At 35.4% G+C, this 18,433-nt stretch overlaps 1 protein-coding gene across 4 annotated transcripts in view; it reads right to left on the bottom strand.

The window, feature by feature from the left end:
• SRCIN1 (SRC kinase signaling inhibitor 1) overlaps positions 1-18,433 on the bottom strand; it is a 147,694-nt gene that overhangs the window by 23,292 nt on the left and 105,969 nt on the right. For 2 of the 4 annotated variants that reach the window (XM_070727664.1, XM_070727663.1), the window contains exons 11-16: positions 16,343-16,490; positions 15,215-15,524; positions 12,415-12,673; positions 11,332-11,486; positions 11,057-11,209; positions 6,736-6,843 (exon numbers count right to left, since the gene is read on the bottom strand). In XM_070727664.1, the coding sequence (XP_070583765.1) occupies positions 6,736-6,843; positions 11,057-11,209; positions 11,332-11,486; positions 12,415-12,673; positions 15,215-15,524; positions 16,343-16,490 (1,133 nt within the window). Of the gene's footprint in view, positions 1-561; positions 1,049-6,735; positions 6,844-11,056; positions 11,210-11,331; positions 11,487-12,414; positions 12,674-15,214; positions 15,525-16,342; positions 16,491-18,433 lie in introns of those variants that run through there. The other 2 variants (XM_070727665.1, XM_070727666.1) reach the window with 2 other exon arrangements.

The raw sequence follows: 18,433 nt of genomic DNA, 5'->3' as shown, positions 1-18,433 counted from the left end.
AGTGAAACTCAACAAAACCCTTTTCATTTCTGTAAAAAGGTGGGTCCTTAATTCATTTTTGAAATAGATTCGATGGTGATGAGAAAAAGTTAGTACAAACAGGAAGCAGAATGTGGTAGTTACAATAGTATTAAAGAAACAGCAATAAACTTAAAGAACACCAAAACTATTTTTTATAAAAAGAAAGAACAGACAATGTAATTGAAAACAATTCCATTTAACTTTTCAGTGAGACTAAAGTCCCATTTTTACAGAGTCCCAGCAACTGATGGTTTCACACTTTTTCTCTTGAAAACAAATGAAATCTTGAGAGGACAGACAGTAAATGACATTTTCAAGAAGAATCAAGAAGAGAAGTAGATCAAGAGGAACATCAAACAAGTGAACCTGTTCAACAGAAACTGAGACTTGGATAGTAAAAGAGACTTCGAGATGATTGGAGAAGAATTAGGTGGGCTGTCATTTGCATTTGCACTGTTTTGGACCTTGCATTCTAAGTTCACATCCCTGTCAATAGTTATGCCACTTCTGGGCACATTCATGCCTGCCTTTCCTTCTCTATTTTTTTAATCTTTGGATTTTAGCTGTCCAGAAATATTAGGTCAACAGATGCCTGTCAGCTAAATTATATTGGTAGTTTTTTTTTCTAAGTCATTGACGGTCTCTTCTAGGATGTCCAGTTTTTGGCAAATGTCTTTTTCAAATGTCTTGGATTCTTATAGTCATGACATCAACACACCTTTTATTTTTTTCATCCAGATTCCTTTACTGATCTTCTCTTAAAATATCATCCTCTTCTGTAGAATCCTGGTATTGCTGCCTAAACAATTTCTCATATTTAGCGGGTATTTCATTCCCAGGGGATTGTAGATTTTCTAAGGGAAAATACTATTCGAAACATCAGCCTGGTTACCTCTAAGCATCTGTTTTCAATCTTCATTAAAGGTTTCTCAAAACAGAAAGTATCTCTTCTGAGTTCAGTCTTCTTTGCTTTTTAGTTCTGTAGTGCCATGTTTGTTATCCAACCCCATGAGTACTTCACCTTCTTCTGTGGACGAAGAAAAAGCCTTATCACCAAGTATGACATTTGATAGGATGACACAGCTGTTTGTCTCATGTATGGACCCCAGCCCCTTTAGCAAATGTCGGTAGATTCTTTGCTTGGTTGACCCCAGCATTCACAAACATATGATATTGCCTTCCAGTTGAATAAGTTTATCCTCCAGAGATGTTTTGACGCTTTGTGTATTATACTTCCCATTCCCATAACCAATTACACAAAAATACCAAAATATGTAGACTCTTTTAGAGCCGCCCCATCCCAACTTTCTGTTCTGCAGAGAATGTATATATGATGGCTTTACTACACATCAAATGATGAGAGAACCAAACATTTCAGTTTCTTTTCACCGTTGCTCAGCTTTTCCAGCAAGGCCCTTTGTTTCTTTTTGATTTTGTCTGTAATTCATCCAGAGTCCCAACTACCCCTCACTGATTCAGTAACAGGACTGCATAACTCCAAGCCAGCCTGTGGCTTACATTTAGGAAATTTGGATACTCATACAGAAAGAAAAATAAGAGGAAAATGGGAATTATTACCAAAAGAGGCCCAGAGAATCCTAATTCTTAGGAAAAAATTATACAAGAATTATTAAGACAGGAGTATTTAAGCAGTGCGCAAATCTGGAAATTTCTCTGTTCAAGAATCAAATTATTTTAATAGTGTGCTTTTTAGATATTAGAAACATTTACAGATTTTATAGCACCAGATGATGTTGGATGATGTCTTAATCATTTGCATCACACTCATGTCAGAAGCACTGAGGCATTTCCAGGTTGAAAGGATTAACTACTGACATAATTGTTGCCCCTTTCATGTCCCTGACAGAAGATGGAGTGAATGACAAGAGCTCACCCCATCCCATACAGCACTTGGGTCTCGAACGTGCGCTTGCTTCTTGTCAACCTGGCATCCTAATTACACAAGACACCATGCTCCCATTTTAAAAATTAAAAGATATATGCAAATAACAAACCAAAAGAAGAACCTGGATTTGCAAAAGACACATTAAAGTTTTAAACAAAAAGAAAGAAATATAAAGTTGGCTTATTTGATCAAGTTTAAAATAGATATTAAGTCAGGTAACAATGGATTATTGCTAACCAGAACTGAACAAAAGGTTTTAATGATTTGTTTATAGATAAGAGAAGATCATTTATTGTATTATATAAAAAGGTTATAAATTATTAAAAGCTACTTCTATTTCTAAACCATACACCTATTTTCTCTTCCTGTTCTATTGTTAGTTTTTCTTATATTCTCTTTTATATTTTTATTCTTTTATTTTTTGCATTTGCATTAATGTTTATCTTTTAATTATAATACTTAATAAGTATTACTTAATTATAATACTGTTATAAGCTACTCTTTAATTCCAGTACAACTACGTGCAAATCTATTCAGAAGTCTATTCTGACTATTCGTGTGTGTGTGTATTATCCAAAGATGGAGGCTTTTCTTAGATGGTGTTCTTTCTCTCATAATTAACAGGGAATTTAATAATAGACATTAGAACACCTACATAAACAAATATCAGTGCGGAGAATCAAAGAGAAATTTTAATTTCTCCAAGGTTAAGCTAGGTTCAAAATGCCTTCTTTTCTAAGGCCTTTTTCCATAAAAATAGGCCCAAGGGGAGAGATTTTTAGGAACTTTCAGGAATGAAATTTCTTAAAATTGAGAACAAAGAAGACTTACCTGATAAACAAAAAGCTGGAGGAAAATTGCTAGGGTATGTTTGTGCTTCAGTTTAGCGCAAGTGAGAAAAGACTTTATTGTAGTTCTTATTTCTTGAATTGCAGCATTTTCTTGGGCTTTATCGTCCTGCTTTACAATTTGCAGGCTTACTTGAATTGTGGAGCATGGTCACTTGGGACACTGAAGTTTGTCCTACCTGTATGAGGACTGCTAGTAAACTAGCCTATTAATAGAAAATACAGCTAGAAGGTTAGATTGCTTTCTCCACATCCTCATCCTTCCAACAAAAGAAGGAGTCAACAAAAATTAGAGCAAAGGATCTTCTCTTCTGTCAGCCTTCCATGAAAAGGGCAAAAGAGCATTTCAGTGTGCCATCCTTTAAGGACTTGGAATTTTCAATATCCATTGTGTTAAAGCCAAATACTTTCCCCTCACCTTTACATGAGCAAATGTAAGGCATGTAAGAGCATAATAATAGAAGAATCCAAAAATGATGTAGACATACTCTTTTCCTTACTATAAAACTGAGCATAGATAGGGACTTTCTCATTTAGTTCTTTAGATTGTTCTACAATATTTTTTTAATTGATCCTAATCTCTATTCATTTGTGACGAAAATCCAGAAGCAGAAAATAAACACTCTTCTTTGAGTGTACAATTATAACTCCAATTTCAATACTATATTTTTGTTTGGGGTTGGAGTTAGACAATTTTCTCACTTGTAATTTCTCCCTATTTAAATTTATATTTTACTATCCACCGGCAAATCTCTAACTGTAAATTGAAATGACTACCGGTAATTTAATTAACAGGTGATGCAATAAATAATGTATTTATGGCACATGAAAGGTTTGAATTGTTTCCCTGGACTTTCCCTTGCTTGTAAAATGAAGACATATATTTTTCTTCCTAACAAAAACTATACAAGGAAGAGATGCAAAGTTAGGCTCACCTGCGAGAAGAAGACTTTTCATTCTCAAAACCAAGATATCTTAAGAATGCTCAGAAGCTGAAGACATCTACTATATAAGAAACGAATTCTATTTCATGAAAACTTCAGTGTGATTATACTAAATTCTATAGTGAATTACTTATATGAAGTTATTAAATTTATATGGCACCCTATAAATTTATGGGTTTGAAAATTTAAATAGATATGTATCAGCGGTGGGTTCTAACTTACCTCGCTGCCAGTTCACTTTTTCCCAGACTGCGTAGGCGCGCTGCTTGGGAGTGCATGTACACAGTGCCAAAAAAATCAAAAAATATTTTTTTAAGTCAAAAACAAGATGGTTATTGTATATGCAGTGCTGGCTACTGCACATGCTCAGTAGAAAAATTAAAGAAAATATATATATATTTTTTAAAAGATGGCAGCACTGACCAAACTGGTTTCGTAATGTCATCATGATTTCACCAACAGGTTGCTACCGGTTCGGGCAAACCAGTCTGAAATGGAAGGAACCCACCTCTGATATGTATATACATTTCATTTAATCTAGTTTATGCCTTTGGAATTTAGATTAATTGCCCTAGATAGGAAAAGGATAATTTTCCCAAAACAAAATTTAATATTAATAAGCCACTTTAAGATGTCCTGAGTATTTCAAAACCATTGCTTGTATGCCCACCAGGTTATGAGAATTGGCTTCAATAACTTTCTGGACCTTTTTTTGCGAAAGAGTTGAGATAGCAAAAGCCCTAACAAAGAACTGCTTCAACGTGGTAACAACATCTGTGATATTAGTGATAGTTCTTCAGTGCTTCAGGGAAAGAATTATTCTTGAGCCCTGAAGACCAGATGGAGGCAACTAATATTCCAGATTCAGCATTTGGCCTGGAGATTCATCATCCTTGATATTTGCTATAGAATTATAGGAAAACGACAAAGAACCATGCAGTCTTTAGAATGAGTATTTAGAATGTTTTAAAAAAAAGCAAAGGAAGAAAATTAGTAAGGTGAGTGGAGGCTATCAGAATTAAAACAATGTTAGTTCAGTCAGGTCAGAGACATGTAGATTTGGCAGGACACTTGCTAATTATAATTCTATTTTGAAAACTGAAATGACAGAATTCAAAAACCAAGTATTACAGCAATTATGAATCATTGGAAACAATTTGGCACTAAAGGTAATGTTATTGTAATGGCTCATTAAACAAATCTTTTATTTTGTAGTAATCAAATAAGATTTGTATTAATCAATCTTGTATTTAGATATATGCTGCAAGGAAAGAGTTATAAATAAAGGATTTTCATTTTGGAATTGCATTTGCATATTATAATACCCAACTATCCACATGAAACAGGTTCTAATTTATCATATTTCATTTATTCATATTAATGTTTCTCAATGGGAGAAATAAGAAACTGATACCAGGAAAGAAGGATAAATGAGCTATCTCTATTTTCAATATATTCATTCCAGGTTTTCTAGGATAAGCATCAGAGAGAAGACACATTTAATTGGGATACTTTTCCAGGTTTTCCTTTCATTGTAAGATTTACAATGAATCCTGGAATTAAATTCTTCTGTAAAGGCTTTCTGTTCCCTATTTTAAAATCCTTCCATAATCAAACCTTTCCCTCTTTTATGACAACTTATTCCAAAATGCAATACAATGAGGCAATCATCTTGTCAGGCATTGCTCCTTTTTTCTTTGGTTATTTTAATACTGATTTTCACATCCAATGTTAAGGCTGAAAAACTTCACATGTTTATTGCAAATTTTAAAATTGCATGGGAGAGGGAGGAGAGGGAGTGGGACTCAGAAATGAAATTACATGCCAGAAGAATGTTTAGCTTTTTCTATTCCCCTTTAGACCTTAATCATCATTCACATTGCTATAGTTGAAGACTTCCATTAACATCAGTGGAAGATAGCAAGTTCAACATTTATTAACCCAAGATTAGCAAACAAATAAAGCAAGATCCTTAACAGACCTTCTGTGGCTGAAAAATAGATAATAACAAATTACACACTTTGTGATGTATATATGTACACTGTGAATGATCTTTATTCTTTTCTGCAATCTTTAGTTCCCACGGAGTTCACTGAACTGTCAGTTGTTTACCTTGCACTTATCGGTGTATACAATCTAGGCTCAGCTTGACCTAAACACTCCCCCCCCCCCCTGCAAAAAACCACTATGGAATAGGTAACTCATACATATAACAGGTGAGAGATACAATCTATCATGGCCATAATCTGTGGGATCTGGAGAAGATAATAACAAACCCAAATGAAAGTACCCTGAACACCAATGAAGCCCATTGTCCAATTTACCTCAATATCATTTTATCAGTAGTATCTCAGTATGTATTTGGAAGTTAGGCAAGAGGCAGCAATAGCATTTCTTAAACCTAACAGTTTCAAGACTGATGCATATGAATAGTAATCACTTATTTTATATATATATATTCAATAAAGTGGCTCACTGTTTTTAAACTATAATAATAATTTTATTTCCAAAGATGATGAAATAAGTTGTTAACTCATAACTAACATGACAATAGTTGAATTGGAGCAACTCCAAATTCAGAATTAATGCACTATCAAGTGTGGGATTTAGTATCCAAGCTTACTACAATGGTGTGACTTTGATCAGAGTATCTTTCTTATTTACAAGAGCAAAGAAAGCATAATTCAGTACAAAAGAGTGAGATATAGTTCAGTAATAAGAAGCAAATATGGCAAATTGTACTCGTGTCCAGTTCCCCAATTAGTTTTTATACTCCTGTAAAACAGTTCAATATGTTTAGTACCCTGTCAGTTTTCAATTTTGTATCAACATAATTCATACTACTTTGTGTCAGTAGAATGATGAGATAGCATGAAGGCCATTAGTCGATTAATGTACAGAAAGAAGCTGAATTAATAAAGGCTGTAGACAAGAATTGTACCCTTGTTAGAGAGTGGGTAACCAGTCAGAAGGAAAGAAGAAAGGAGTTGTAATCCATCTGAACAACAGCTGTTACCTTCCATCCTTTGGTGGTTATGGTGGCCCCATTGGGCCACATGTCTGTGGCTGGCACAGGTTGGTCGCAACGAAATTTAGGAATAAATGAAGAGCTTCTCTGAAATACCTGAGGAAGTCAGAACACGGAAGGTGGTTGTTTTTTACATACAGAAAGCAAAATAATGTGGATTGCTAATTCTGTTCAAGGAAGAACACTTATCAAATTAAACCTAAAATAGAGTTTGAAGAAGAGAAGAACTCCAAACCTGAGAACCAATAATCCAGCCATAAGGCTTGGTTATATGGCCTATTTCATCTATTTCAATGTAACTATTTAAAGTATATAAAGAGCTTGCATGATATATAATGAAGTTATGAGAACTTTTGCCTGAATTTAAAGCATGTTTATGCATGACCTTTAGAAAGGAAATACAACAATAAATAATACCACATATCTTTTTAATGTTATGGAAATTGGTGAATAACAACTTGTTTCTCCAATCTGTAGCTGAAATCCTCCTCGGTTAAGATCAGTGGTTTTAGCTTAACTTTTAAATATTGATTTTAAAATAATGTTTGAGCAGACATGGCAAAAAGTTTATTTCAGGCCACTTTTAGCTCCTAACAAATCTATATTTTTGGCAATTCTATATTTCTTATTTATAGCCAATAAAATGTTCTTTAATTCTAAACTCTTTCAAAAGTCATTAATATTAATGGATCTGCAATATAATAAGAATATGATTTTATAGTCTGCTTTCTCTGCTATTTTAAAAATGTACTAGCCATGTAGTGCTTTGTCTTTCTATGCCTTCATTCTGTTATTCATTTGGTCTTTTTTGTATGTGCGGAAGCAAAATTGCATGAAAGGATGTGTGCGTGTATGGGAAAGGTTGCAATGTGTGTGCAGAGCACCAGTATGGAAACAAGATTTATTATTATTATTATTATTATTATTATTATTATTATTATTGTTGTTGTTGTTGTTGTTGTTGTTATTAAACAGTATTGCTACAAATAAAATTAAATCAGACAAGAAACAGAGATAAATGTATTCCTTTGTCTGATCCCATATTCAGAAAATGCACTATTTTTGTACATACCAGTAGAAATATTCCACTTATTCATCTCTACTATGCCCCACTTAAAATCTACCTAAAATGAATATTTCTAACACTTAAAAATATTATAAGATTTGACACAATTTCTTATTTTTGGTTTTACTTAAATTTCACATATTCAAGCAGAACTGAACTGAAGGTAAATTTCCCTGATTTATCCTTGCTTTCATCTTTATCCTTATTTTTTATTGTCAGATTTTGTGCCATAGAAGCCTGAATTTTGTCATTATTCTGCAAAATATCATGTAAATGATGCATCATAGTGAGGCCAAAAGCACAGATACTGCTAATGGTCATATATAGCTAATAAATTAGACACAGAAGGTTTGCATGTGTTTTCACCTCCAAACATGAAATGTTAGAATGGCCTCAATTCCAGGTCTGTACCTCTTCTTGATATGCAAATTAGCTCATATTTTAAAATTACTAAATTTAAAAGATAATATTCAGAATCATCTAAGCAGAATACTTTCTATTATTCAGTTGCCCACAAAATTGTACTATTTCTTTGCATACTGTTTGTAGACCAAGATTTAATTCAAACTGATCTGTATTAAACTACATTATCTCCATGTTCAGTATTGAATTTCAAGTCAATCAATCGTATACTTGGAAAAAAATATTGAATCTAAGAAATCTTGGGTTTTATAATTCTTATAATTAAACTGCCCTGCACTATCCCCTACAGTCTACCCAGATTCCATTAGTGGATTTGTAACCTGCAGGACCACTTTTGTCAACATAAACAAATACATATTTGATTTTTCAAAACTTTTTCCAAGCATAATTACATTATTTTTCCTTCGTGGTGCAGGAAGTGGTTGTGCCTTTTTTGCAGGATAGGGCTGAGGGTGAAGGTAGCAGGTAGATTACTTCCTGATATCTCATTCTTTGCTAAATTAAAAACTATGACAGATACATAGTTTTTAAATAAGGTGAACAGCATTATCTGATAATAAGTTACACGTATCTGTTAAATTGTCCAGTTCTTATTGCCTGGTGACATAAATACAGGCGTCACTACTGGGTGGTAAACAGATGACACAGTAGATACTGTAGAATTTATTTCACTGGGTTTAGTTATATAATTATAGTGGACCCTGGAGAAGTATTTGTTCAAATGAGTATTTTTGTATATATTTTTATAAAAAAAGAAGTAACAGTTAGTTAAAGTCCTAGAAAAAGAAGTTAACCAACCACTAAACTACCATACACATCCACTGAATATTAGATCAATGGATTTGCCAAATATGATTCCAATAAGCTTTGTGCTTCTGAAATAGAACTATATTAATATTGTAACTAATATCACTTCTGAAAATTCAGTAAACTATTGAGATATATCTTTAAAAAAATGTGTGTGTGTATGTGTGTGTGTGTCTGCTGGCCTGCCTGCCTGCCTGCCTATCTCTGTCTGTCTGTCTGTCTGTCTGTCTGTCTGTCTGTCTGTCTGTCTGTCTGTCTGTCTGTCTGTCTGTCTGTCTATCTATCTATCTATCTATCTAATCTGCAGTGATGGATTTCTGATTATATGTGATGTTATCAACATCTGGATCAATCTTTTTAGGCAATGTAGGAAGGTAAAATACTTTCAATAATTTAATAATGTTTTAAAAATTCTTTTGTATATGGTATATTTTCCAGACATTCTCATAACCTTTTAAAATTTATCTTAAAATAACTATATGATAGTTGCATGTGTGCAATTTTGTTTGCTTGGTGTAATACTGTAGTATATATATAAATCTGAGCTCTATAAAATCTTTTATAAATGTTTGTATATAAAAATATACAAAAATGAACACAATGCTTCTTGGGAGACATTCTCAAGTTAGTTCAGAGGACTTATGGCATATAAAACTGAATTTTCAACAGCAGAGATATTATTGAAAATATCAGTGATTATCCTCGGTATAATTATACCGCAGGATACTAAACTATTAGTATACAAAGTGACTTTAGGTACACTATAGAAAAATCAGTAAGGTATACATTGCTTGATCAGTATGGACCTTTTACTGAAGCCTTTACTAACTTGATGTCCTTCATATGTGTTGGAAATCCAGTCTTATATTCACCAATTCTATACAGTCACTGGACATTGAGAAGTTGAAGTGCAACATATCTTAACATACGGTCTCCAGCCCCTGGACTATGGTCCACTACCAGTCTGCGGTCTGTTCTAACCTGGACCATGGGAGAAATAGGCAAGCACATGGATGTGAAGTTCCATTTGCATAAGGTGAGGGCAAATGCATGCATGTGAAAGTCCACTCGCCCGGGAGGAGGGCAAGTGTGTGCATTCACCCGTGTGAGCAGTGAGCACTCTTCACTTGTACACAAAGTTCCATGCCTGACCTCTCACATAAATGGAGCTGTGCCAGATTGGGGCACCATGTTGGAAAGGTTAGAGACCTCTGCTTTAAGGCACCGGGCTGAGAAAGTCTGTCTTAATGTATAATGATACAACAGGTAAAATTTCACAACCTACGTCAATGTCAAAATGTATCAGTCAGTTAGTTTATTACAGTCTTAGACCAGCACTAGCAATGTGTTCATGAGGGTCTGTGATTAATAAATCTAAATTAATAAATGTATTAATAAAACATAGTTGACATATCAGATAATAATCTTAAAAATGCAGTTGTAAGAGTAAATAAATACTTGAAACTGCAGGAGAGAAATACTGTAGGGGGCAATTTGGAATATTAAAATAAAACCCACATGGAAAAAAGATAAATTCTCCTTCCTCTTCTGCGTCTGCATTCCAAATCCATAAACTGCAGTTGCAAAGAATTTGCATTAATATAATGTGCAAACCAGATCACATACGAGCATGCCACATGTAGTGACCTGGTTCTTATTGTCCAGTTCATATTGCCTAGTGACATAAATATAGGCAGATTCAATAAACCCTTATGAAAGATTGCTATAATAGCAACTTAAATAAATAATAAAATAATAACCAGATTATTGCTCAATAGAGAATACTTTGAGCTTCCAGGAGAACAATCTCTAGCAATCAAGACTATATTCAGGTGAAGAATATATATTTGCTGAGATTAAGTCATGAAGTTATCTACATAATGAATCTCTCCTTTGCAAATTTCCGATCTGGTGAGATTTTTCTCTGAATTTGTTGTCAGTTAAAATGGTTTCTTTGCAAAACTCTAGAAACTCATACCTTACTTTTAGTCTAACGCCCTTTCCCCATCCTACCTCAAGTTCTGCAATGATCCTATCCTCATCATCATCATCTTTGATGGCAGAAGCAATGATGGGGGGTGTTGAAGCAGGCCTGGCAACCTCAGACACGGTTCTTCTCAGTTTTACTTGAGGCTTTTGGGTTTCCAGCTCTTCTGATTCAGCTTTCTGATATCATGAAAGCAAGAAAGGAAAAAGTGTAAATGAAAAGACAAGAACAAAGCTAAACCACTAGATCCTTTTTGGTTTTACTGGTCTATGTTTCTTCACTGGGGAAAAGGTCTGTGTACCTTCATAAAACTGGATTCTTTTTTGCTGGTGATGATCACCTCTCCTGTGCGCGTGGTTGTAAGCCCATGAGATGATGGGAAGCTTCGCCGGGGTGGGGGAGGAGGGGGAGATTTGGAGGGCTTTTCTGTACGATATCTGGGCACCATCAACTCATCTACAATGATAATATTATTAGCATGAATACATACCCTGGTTAATAGACCATTTTTTAAAGGACCAACTTAAAACTAAGGGGAGAAATGTTGAAAGTGGCAATTTGGAACATTTAGAAAAAACAGAAAAAGGATATATTTTCTTTCCCCTTAAGTTTTCCACCAGCTACCCCTTAGGTTTTAAGGAGTAGCTGGTGGAAAACTTAAGGGGAAAGAAAACCCCTTAGGTTTTAAGGAGATAGGAATATTTAATCTCTATCTGTAACAAATTAAAATAAATCATTTTCCCAGATCCCAATTAATTAACCCAACTACATGGATTCCTTTTCTGATGAATTACATGAGGCTGTCAGTGTTATAACAATATTATAACATGAAACAAATCAGCTGAGGGTACACTTTCTTCATAATTATATCTGCAACATGCTTTCCTGTTGCTGATAAATAAAATACTGGTTGAAGATAAACTCTTTCTCAAAAGACTATCCAAATTTTTCTATAGGTATTATAAGGTAGGCCTTCAAACATGCTGACCTATGTTTGTAAATGTGTGGTTACTGCATAAACCTTAATTAAATTTTCTACAGTTGTCCCTACATCAAATCCACCATATTGTCCCTTGACTATTGCCAAGAATTAGCCAAAAGGCTTGTGCATTTCTTGTAATTTCCCACCGTCTGCCTCTTAATCTCTTTCAGTTGTGACTCAGTTTCCATTTTAAATAACATATTGTTTGTCAGGGATAGATATATGGATGAAGGAAGCTGGGGGCATGAGCTATTTCTCTCCTCTAGAAAATATGCTTCCACTGGAGGGATTTTCATTATGATGGCAGTCCAGGAAGCAACAGGTCAAACCCTCTACTCAATATGTTGCAATCCTGCTTAGTCCTCTCCTTACAAGCTGTACCCAATTTTGTGTCTATCTTACCTGATCCCCGGCGACCATTGGGGTCCATTTTGGCTGTGGTCTTTTGTGCATGCTGGGGTTTGATAGGCTTGTGCTCTGGGGTGGAGGCAACACTTCCACTGCCACCACAGCTGGAAGACTGCTTGTGCTTGGCCGCAAACTCCAAATCAGGGATGGCTTTCATCAGCTCAGCTTGGGTCTCTTCCAGAAGGCGGTTAATATCTTTAGCACTGTATTGGGTCAAGGCTGCACGTTTTTCCTCCCAGTCTCGTTCTGCAGCCTATAAAATAGGTTTGGGTTAACTATAATGTGGCTTCTCTACAATACTGTTCAGTTGGGATCTATTATGTTGTGTATTCTATAGACAAATCCAACAAGTGCTGAGTCTCTTTGTGGTTGGAAAAAAATAGGAGAATGGATAAATAATTCTGTTGTTGTTTTTTTATAACAAAGTGATGGAGAAAAGAAAAAAATCTTCTTTCAATCCTTACTATTCAGCAGTTATCAAGGTCAATCTATTTACTGATATGGTTGCTTTGTCTCACAGCCCAACTTACATTATGCTGTGCTTGTGATAGTAAATTTGTTAAATAGTGATTGGCTGGATTGGATTATTTTTGCACACTTCCTTTCTTGCCAAGGAACAATATAAGAGAGTGTTTGCAGTTGGGAGAGAAAAACTGTCAATTTGATTGGAATGAAACATTATCTTGGGTACTAAGAACAGAAGTAGCTTATTTATGAACCAAACTGATGATTGGGAAGCGCTATAATAAAGTAGGGAATTAAAGTCATTGTTTCATTGGAAAATTTCAGGAAAATTGCTGGCATATACATCAATTGGGCTGGAAAAATGATAGTTCCAGAAACAGTTAAGACACTCTCCTCTCTCTGCTTATATATTCTATTAATATATCAAGATAACTATAACTCAAGAGTGACCCTTGAGTTACCAAGGATGTACAAAGGAAACATGGAGGCCTAGCAGATATCTAGCTGGTATCCCAGAGATGTGAGTAATGGTTCAGTAAGACAAACCAGATACATTAAGTGTATAAATATTATTTACTTTCGCAAATATCTTAGTCAAGAACAATCCTACTCATAAACAGTTAAATCAGTCAATACATATATAATACTATATTTTTCTTATTCAGCTTACAAATATATAAACCAGTGATTAGCACAAAACACTCACAGAGAACGTAACAGTAATAGCAGAGAATAATCAGACAGCGAGAGGGAGAGGGGGAGAGGCTTCTGGATCCGTCTTATGGCTAAATGCAACACTAGCTCTTGAGGCTATAGTGATATAATTCATTTAAACATACATTGACAGTTTGTTTATATATTGCCAAACCCAACTGGTTATGTACATTGTACATTCCAAACATCCTGCTCAAGAAGATTATTTAAGGAGGAGGGATGGAAATCATTGAGTTTGTACAAAATGGGTGTGTTTTACTATATATTTATATAGGAAGTCCTGTCATTGTTTTTATTGTGTACATGAGTACATCATCCAAATTTGCATGCTGGTCACTGTGGCTAAACCGTGACCAGCAGATTCAAATGGCTGTCAGAGCTGTCTGCCTCCAAGCGAGCCCTTTAAACTTCATTACCTATTCAATTTATTTAAATAAACTTCAAATCTCCTCAACTATTCTTTACTCATTTTCCCTCTTCATAAATCACTTTTTACTAACCAATATATATATATATATATACGTATTAGAAATTGGAAATTAAATGTATGAATTACAAATATAATATAAGCTATAAATGGTAACAATAAGGATATCTTTTACTTACAAACTTTGAGAAATATACTATTGATATAAATTTTTTATGTATTACTATGTATATTACTACCATTGTCCTAAATCACTTGATTTTGTATCCTTTCCCCTTATCCTTTTTCTCTTCCTGTTTATACTCCCCTCCCTTTTTTATTAATTTAATAAATAAACTATTTTTTTAACAAAAAAAAAGTGGCTTCCCTTGGCCTTTTGAACACACTACATCTAGCCTTTAAATAAAGACTTAACTAGTGACTACAGTGACTACAAGTCCTTTGTTACCCCGATCTAGCAGTTTTCCTTGTGGACCAATGATGAGCAGACACATTTCAATCATGATAAGAACAGATTGAAATAGACCTGAGTATTGTGATGTCTACAGAGAGATGTATTCCTGCATTATTATTAATTGTATATGAAGTTTATTCTGAAAAAAATCCCTTTATAATTCCTGTGAAGCTGATGTGGGTGAATTGTCTGCAAAAAGTGCTATTTGATTCAACCTCTAGGAAAAATAATTTTTTTACAAAGATTTTTTGAACTGAGTCATTGAGGTCCATCAAGCTACAGGCACACATGTATATAGTACATATATACATATAAAATGCATTACCTTATATATCATGTGTCCCAATTTTGTGAATTTAATGTATAATTTTTTCCATTTCTTAATATTGTGGTTTTAGATGGAAAGATGAATGAAAAATAGAGGATTATAAATGGAAGCTATATTTGTCTTACATTGGTAAAAATCTACATGGAAGAAAGAGAAAGTGGAGGAATGTGAAAATCTTGCCAGTGGTTGTAAACCATTTGCTGCTGAAAAACCTTTTCTCAACTGGTGCTTTCCATGATTTCAATGTATTATTCTTTTCTTTATACTTCCAAATATTTGGGGTGGTTTTGGAAATCTAGATTAGATCTTGTATCAGTATACTCAACAACAATGCAAATTCAGGAACATTCTTCTCTCTCTCACTCTCTCTCTCATTTTATAGTGAAAGTATATAAATTGAACTCACCTCCACAGACACTGATCTGTCCATACTTTTTTTGCTGGGAGTCTCAGGTCCTGTTTGGGGCTTGGCTCCAATCATCTCTGAGCCCCGGGATGGATTGCTACTTTTGGATACGTGGCTCTGCCCTTGGCTTTGTCCAAAGCTGATTGTGCCCAGGCTGTCAGTGGAAGAAGTTAGGTCATGGAGGTTCGTTGGAGGGCTGGTGGGAAGCTCAAAATCCAGGCTTCTGCTGAAGTCACTTTCCAGCTCTACCTTCTTTGGAGATTGACTGAGAAGGTTACTGGAGGAATCCCAGACACCTTCATCTACTTGCCTAGCAGGAAAATGGCAAGAAGAGTTAAAAGCAGGGCTTCAGAAAGAAGCTTGCAGGTACAGCAATATATTAAAATGGTTCTTCCTTATGTATTGCAGTTTGTCTGCCTGGAGGGGGTATTTTTGAATCTGCGTGCATGTATGCATGAAAAGCAGCATTAACAGAATGACTAGTTTCTGAAATCAGTGAGAACAAGAGAAGCTGGGACCACCAGGAAGAAGCAATAATGGGTGGATTGTAATAGGGATGATGATAGCAGAGAACCCCAGCCAGTGATAAGAGGACCTGGGGTCCAAATGCAAATGTTAAAATAAGTCTTCTATCCACGATTGACCTCTCCAGGTTCCTTAGAGGTCAGTAAGGGGCGTGCATAAGTGCACCAGTGTGCCTTCCGTCCCCTGTCCAATTGTCTCTCCTTATCTCATTTATCTTTTCTTCCTTTCAAATATGTTCACCTATACTTTTATATCTTATCTTCTATTCTTTTCTTTACTTATATTATTACATATATTACATATATTACATTTACTTATATTATTACATCTCTTCAATGTGTATTATGTATTGGACAAAATAAATAAATAAAAATAAAAATAAATATATATATATCCCAGACGTTAGGCCACAGACACCCAGTATATTTCCATTTGCAAAATAAATATATCTGGCCCCAGTCAAGATACAAGGGACAGATATAGAACACTTAAATTGTATGCTAGGACACATGCAAGATATTTAATAGTATCTATTAGGAATGCTGAGACCCCAGCCAATCAGATGCCAGTAATTTTTTTCTCATTCAGGAAGGGCTAACTCACTTGCGGACTTCTGTCAGGGTGTCAGTCACTGCCTTGCACCGCTTGAATAAGCCATCCAGGCGATGTGGCTCTTCTTTGAGGAACTTCACAGCCTCTACCTCTACACGGAGAACTACACGCATTTTGCTCTGCAGGCTGGGGAAATTAGCTGCAATGGCAGGAATGAACAGAGAAGGAAACGAGAGACATGGGAGTCAGAGCAGGCTGAAAGAAGGTTTTCATCTGAAGGCAATGTGGGGGGGCATGGAGCCAAGTAGGGAAGCAGGAGGGCAGACTGGTGAAACTTAGGATGAGTGAGAAATGGGGCTTTTCCGAATTGTTGCTTGGCAGAGATGAACCAGCACTGACCCTCTGTCTAAACACCCATCCCAGCAACTATCATCTCTTGTGAGTAGTCAATTTTAGCCAAATATACACTAGTGTGCTTTGAGGAATGAGGGGCATGAAAAAGGATTGTTGTGCTGATGGATAAATACCATGTATTTTTGTTTTACAGAATAATCAGGTACGATATAGGTATGGAAGATATAAAAGGAAAAAGAAATACACTTAAGATGTCAGCAATATAGATTGCTGATAACCACACTAAATACACCTACCTAGCACAGAATTAAAGAAAAAAGTGGTCCAGAAACTACTAAGGCTATACTTAGGCATATATTGTATCAAGACAAACTCTTTGGTATATCATGAAATATATCTGCACCACATTTCTTTTATTTTGATTTATCCACGTAAATGTCAAAAACTTGGCAAAACTGACAATAAAAGGCCCAGTGAGAAATGTTAGAAAACAAAATGCTGTCAAGCTGGTTTTTGACATTTACAACTCAAAACGTGAAGGGGGAGAGGGAAGTATTTGGAAGTGGTGGAAACGAGACTGACATTTGGATAATTTACCAAAGGCATAGCTGCTGTTTACATTTCTTGGAAAAAATTAGGATTTTCTGTAATACCACTCTTGATCCTATTGTAGTGATGTTTTGGACATTTACCAGAAAAGAAATTAAAGTATATTACCATCTGGATTATTGGGTTGGCTCTACAAACTGATCAGTGGTGGGGTGTTACTGGAACGGCTAAATGTGTACAGCTCTGTGGCTCTGGCATGCAAATGCGGGCTAGAGAGCAATTTTGCTTCCTACACCTGTGCAGGTAGCAAAATCTTGCATGGGGCGCATGTGCGCCTGCATTTTGGTGAGGTTTTTTGCTTACTCACATGTGCGCCAGAGCCACGGAGCTGTGTGCAATTAGCCGTTCCGGTAGGAGCCCACCACTGAAACTGGTATTCAATTCCTTGAAGTACCGAAGCATTGTCTCCAGGTAGTAGATACATAGAGAAAAGCTTGTAAGCACGTACACTGTTTCCCCCTAAATAAGACTTCCCTTTATAATAAGCCCAATTGGGCTTTTGAGTGCCTGGCAATAAGGCCAAGTGTTTATCTCAGTGTTCCAAAAAATATAAGACAGAGTCTTATTTTCAGGAAAACATGGTACTATGCATTCACACAGCAATCAAACCAGTACAAATGCAATAAAAATGAAAGTAGGTCTTATTCCTTGTGATGTATATATACAGAATTGCAAGCACAGTACTTCTCTGATAGTAATTGGAGACCATAAAATAGAGCTGATGAGAGTTCTACTTGGGCTTGGCTCCAATCAACCATCATGCTGAGAGATGGGTTTTGAAAGAAAGACTGTATCTTTTTGCAATATTATTATATAGTTCCTAGAAGGGAAAGGTCCAGCCCCGTGTCTACTTTTCTGCCTACCTTGAGTCTTGTAAAGGTAACAAATTTGAATTACTTTTTGCCTCTTGTTGCTTCTTAATATATTCTCTTGATATATCAATATTGATATATCAAAAATATAGGAATGTTCAGCAAACAAGGTTGTTTGAAATCATTTAGGATATTATTGAAATAGTTTAGGACAGTGATGGCGAACCTGTTTTCCCTTGGGTGCTGAAAGAGCATGCATGCACGCTATTATATCATGTGCGAGTGTCCACTCCCATAATTCAATGCCTGGGGAGGTCAAAAACAACTTCCCCCACTCACTAGAGGCCGTCTGGAAGCCAGAAATGGC

Source organism: Erythrolamprus reginae, chromosome Z (assembly GCF_031021105.1).
Source record: "Erythrolamprus reginae isolate rEryReg1 chromosome Z, rEryReg1.hap1, whole genome shotgun sequence".
Lineage (NCBI taxonomy): Eukaryota > Metazoa > Chordata > Lepidosauria > Squamata > Dipsadidae > Erythrolamprus > Erythrolamprus reginae.
Note: the sequence above shows the minus strand (reverse complement) of the source record. Positions and strands in the feature narration are given on the sequence as shown.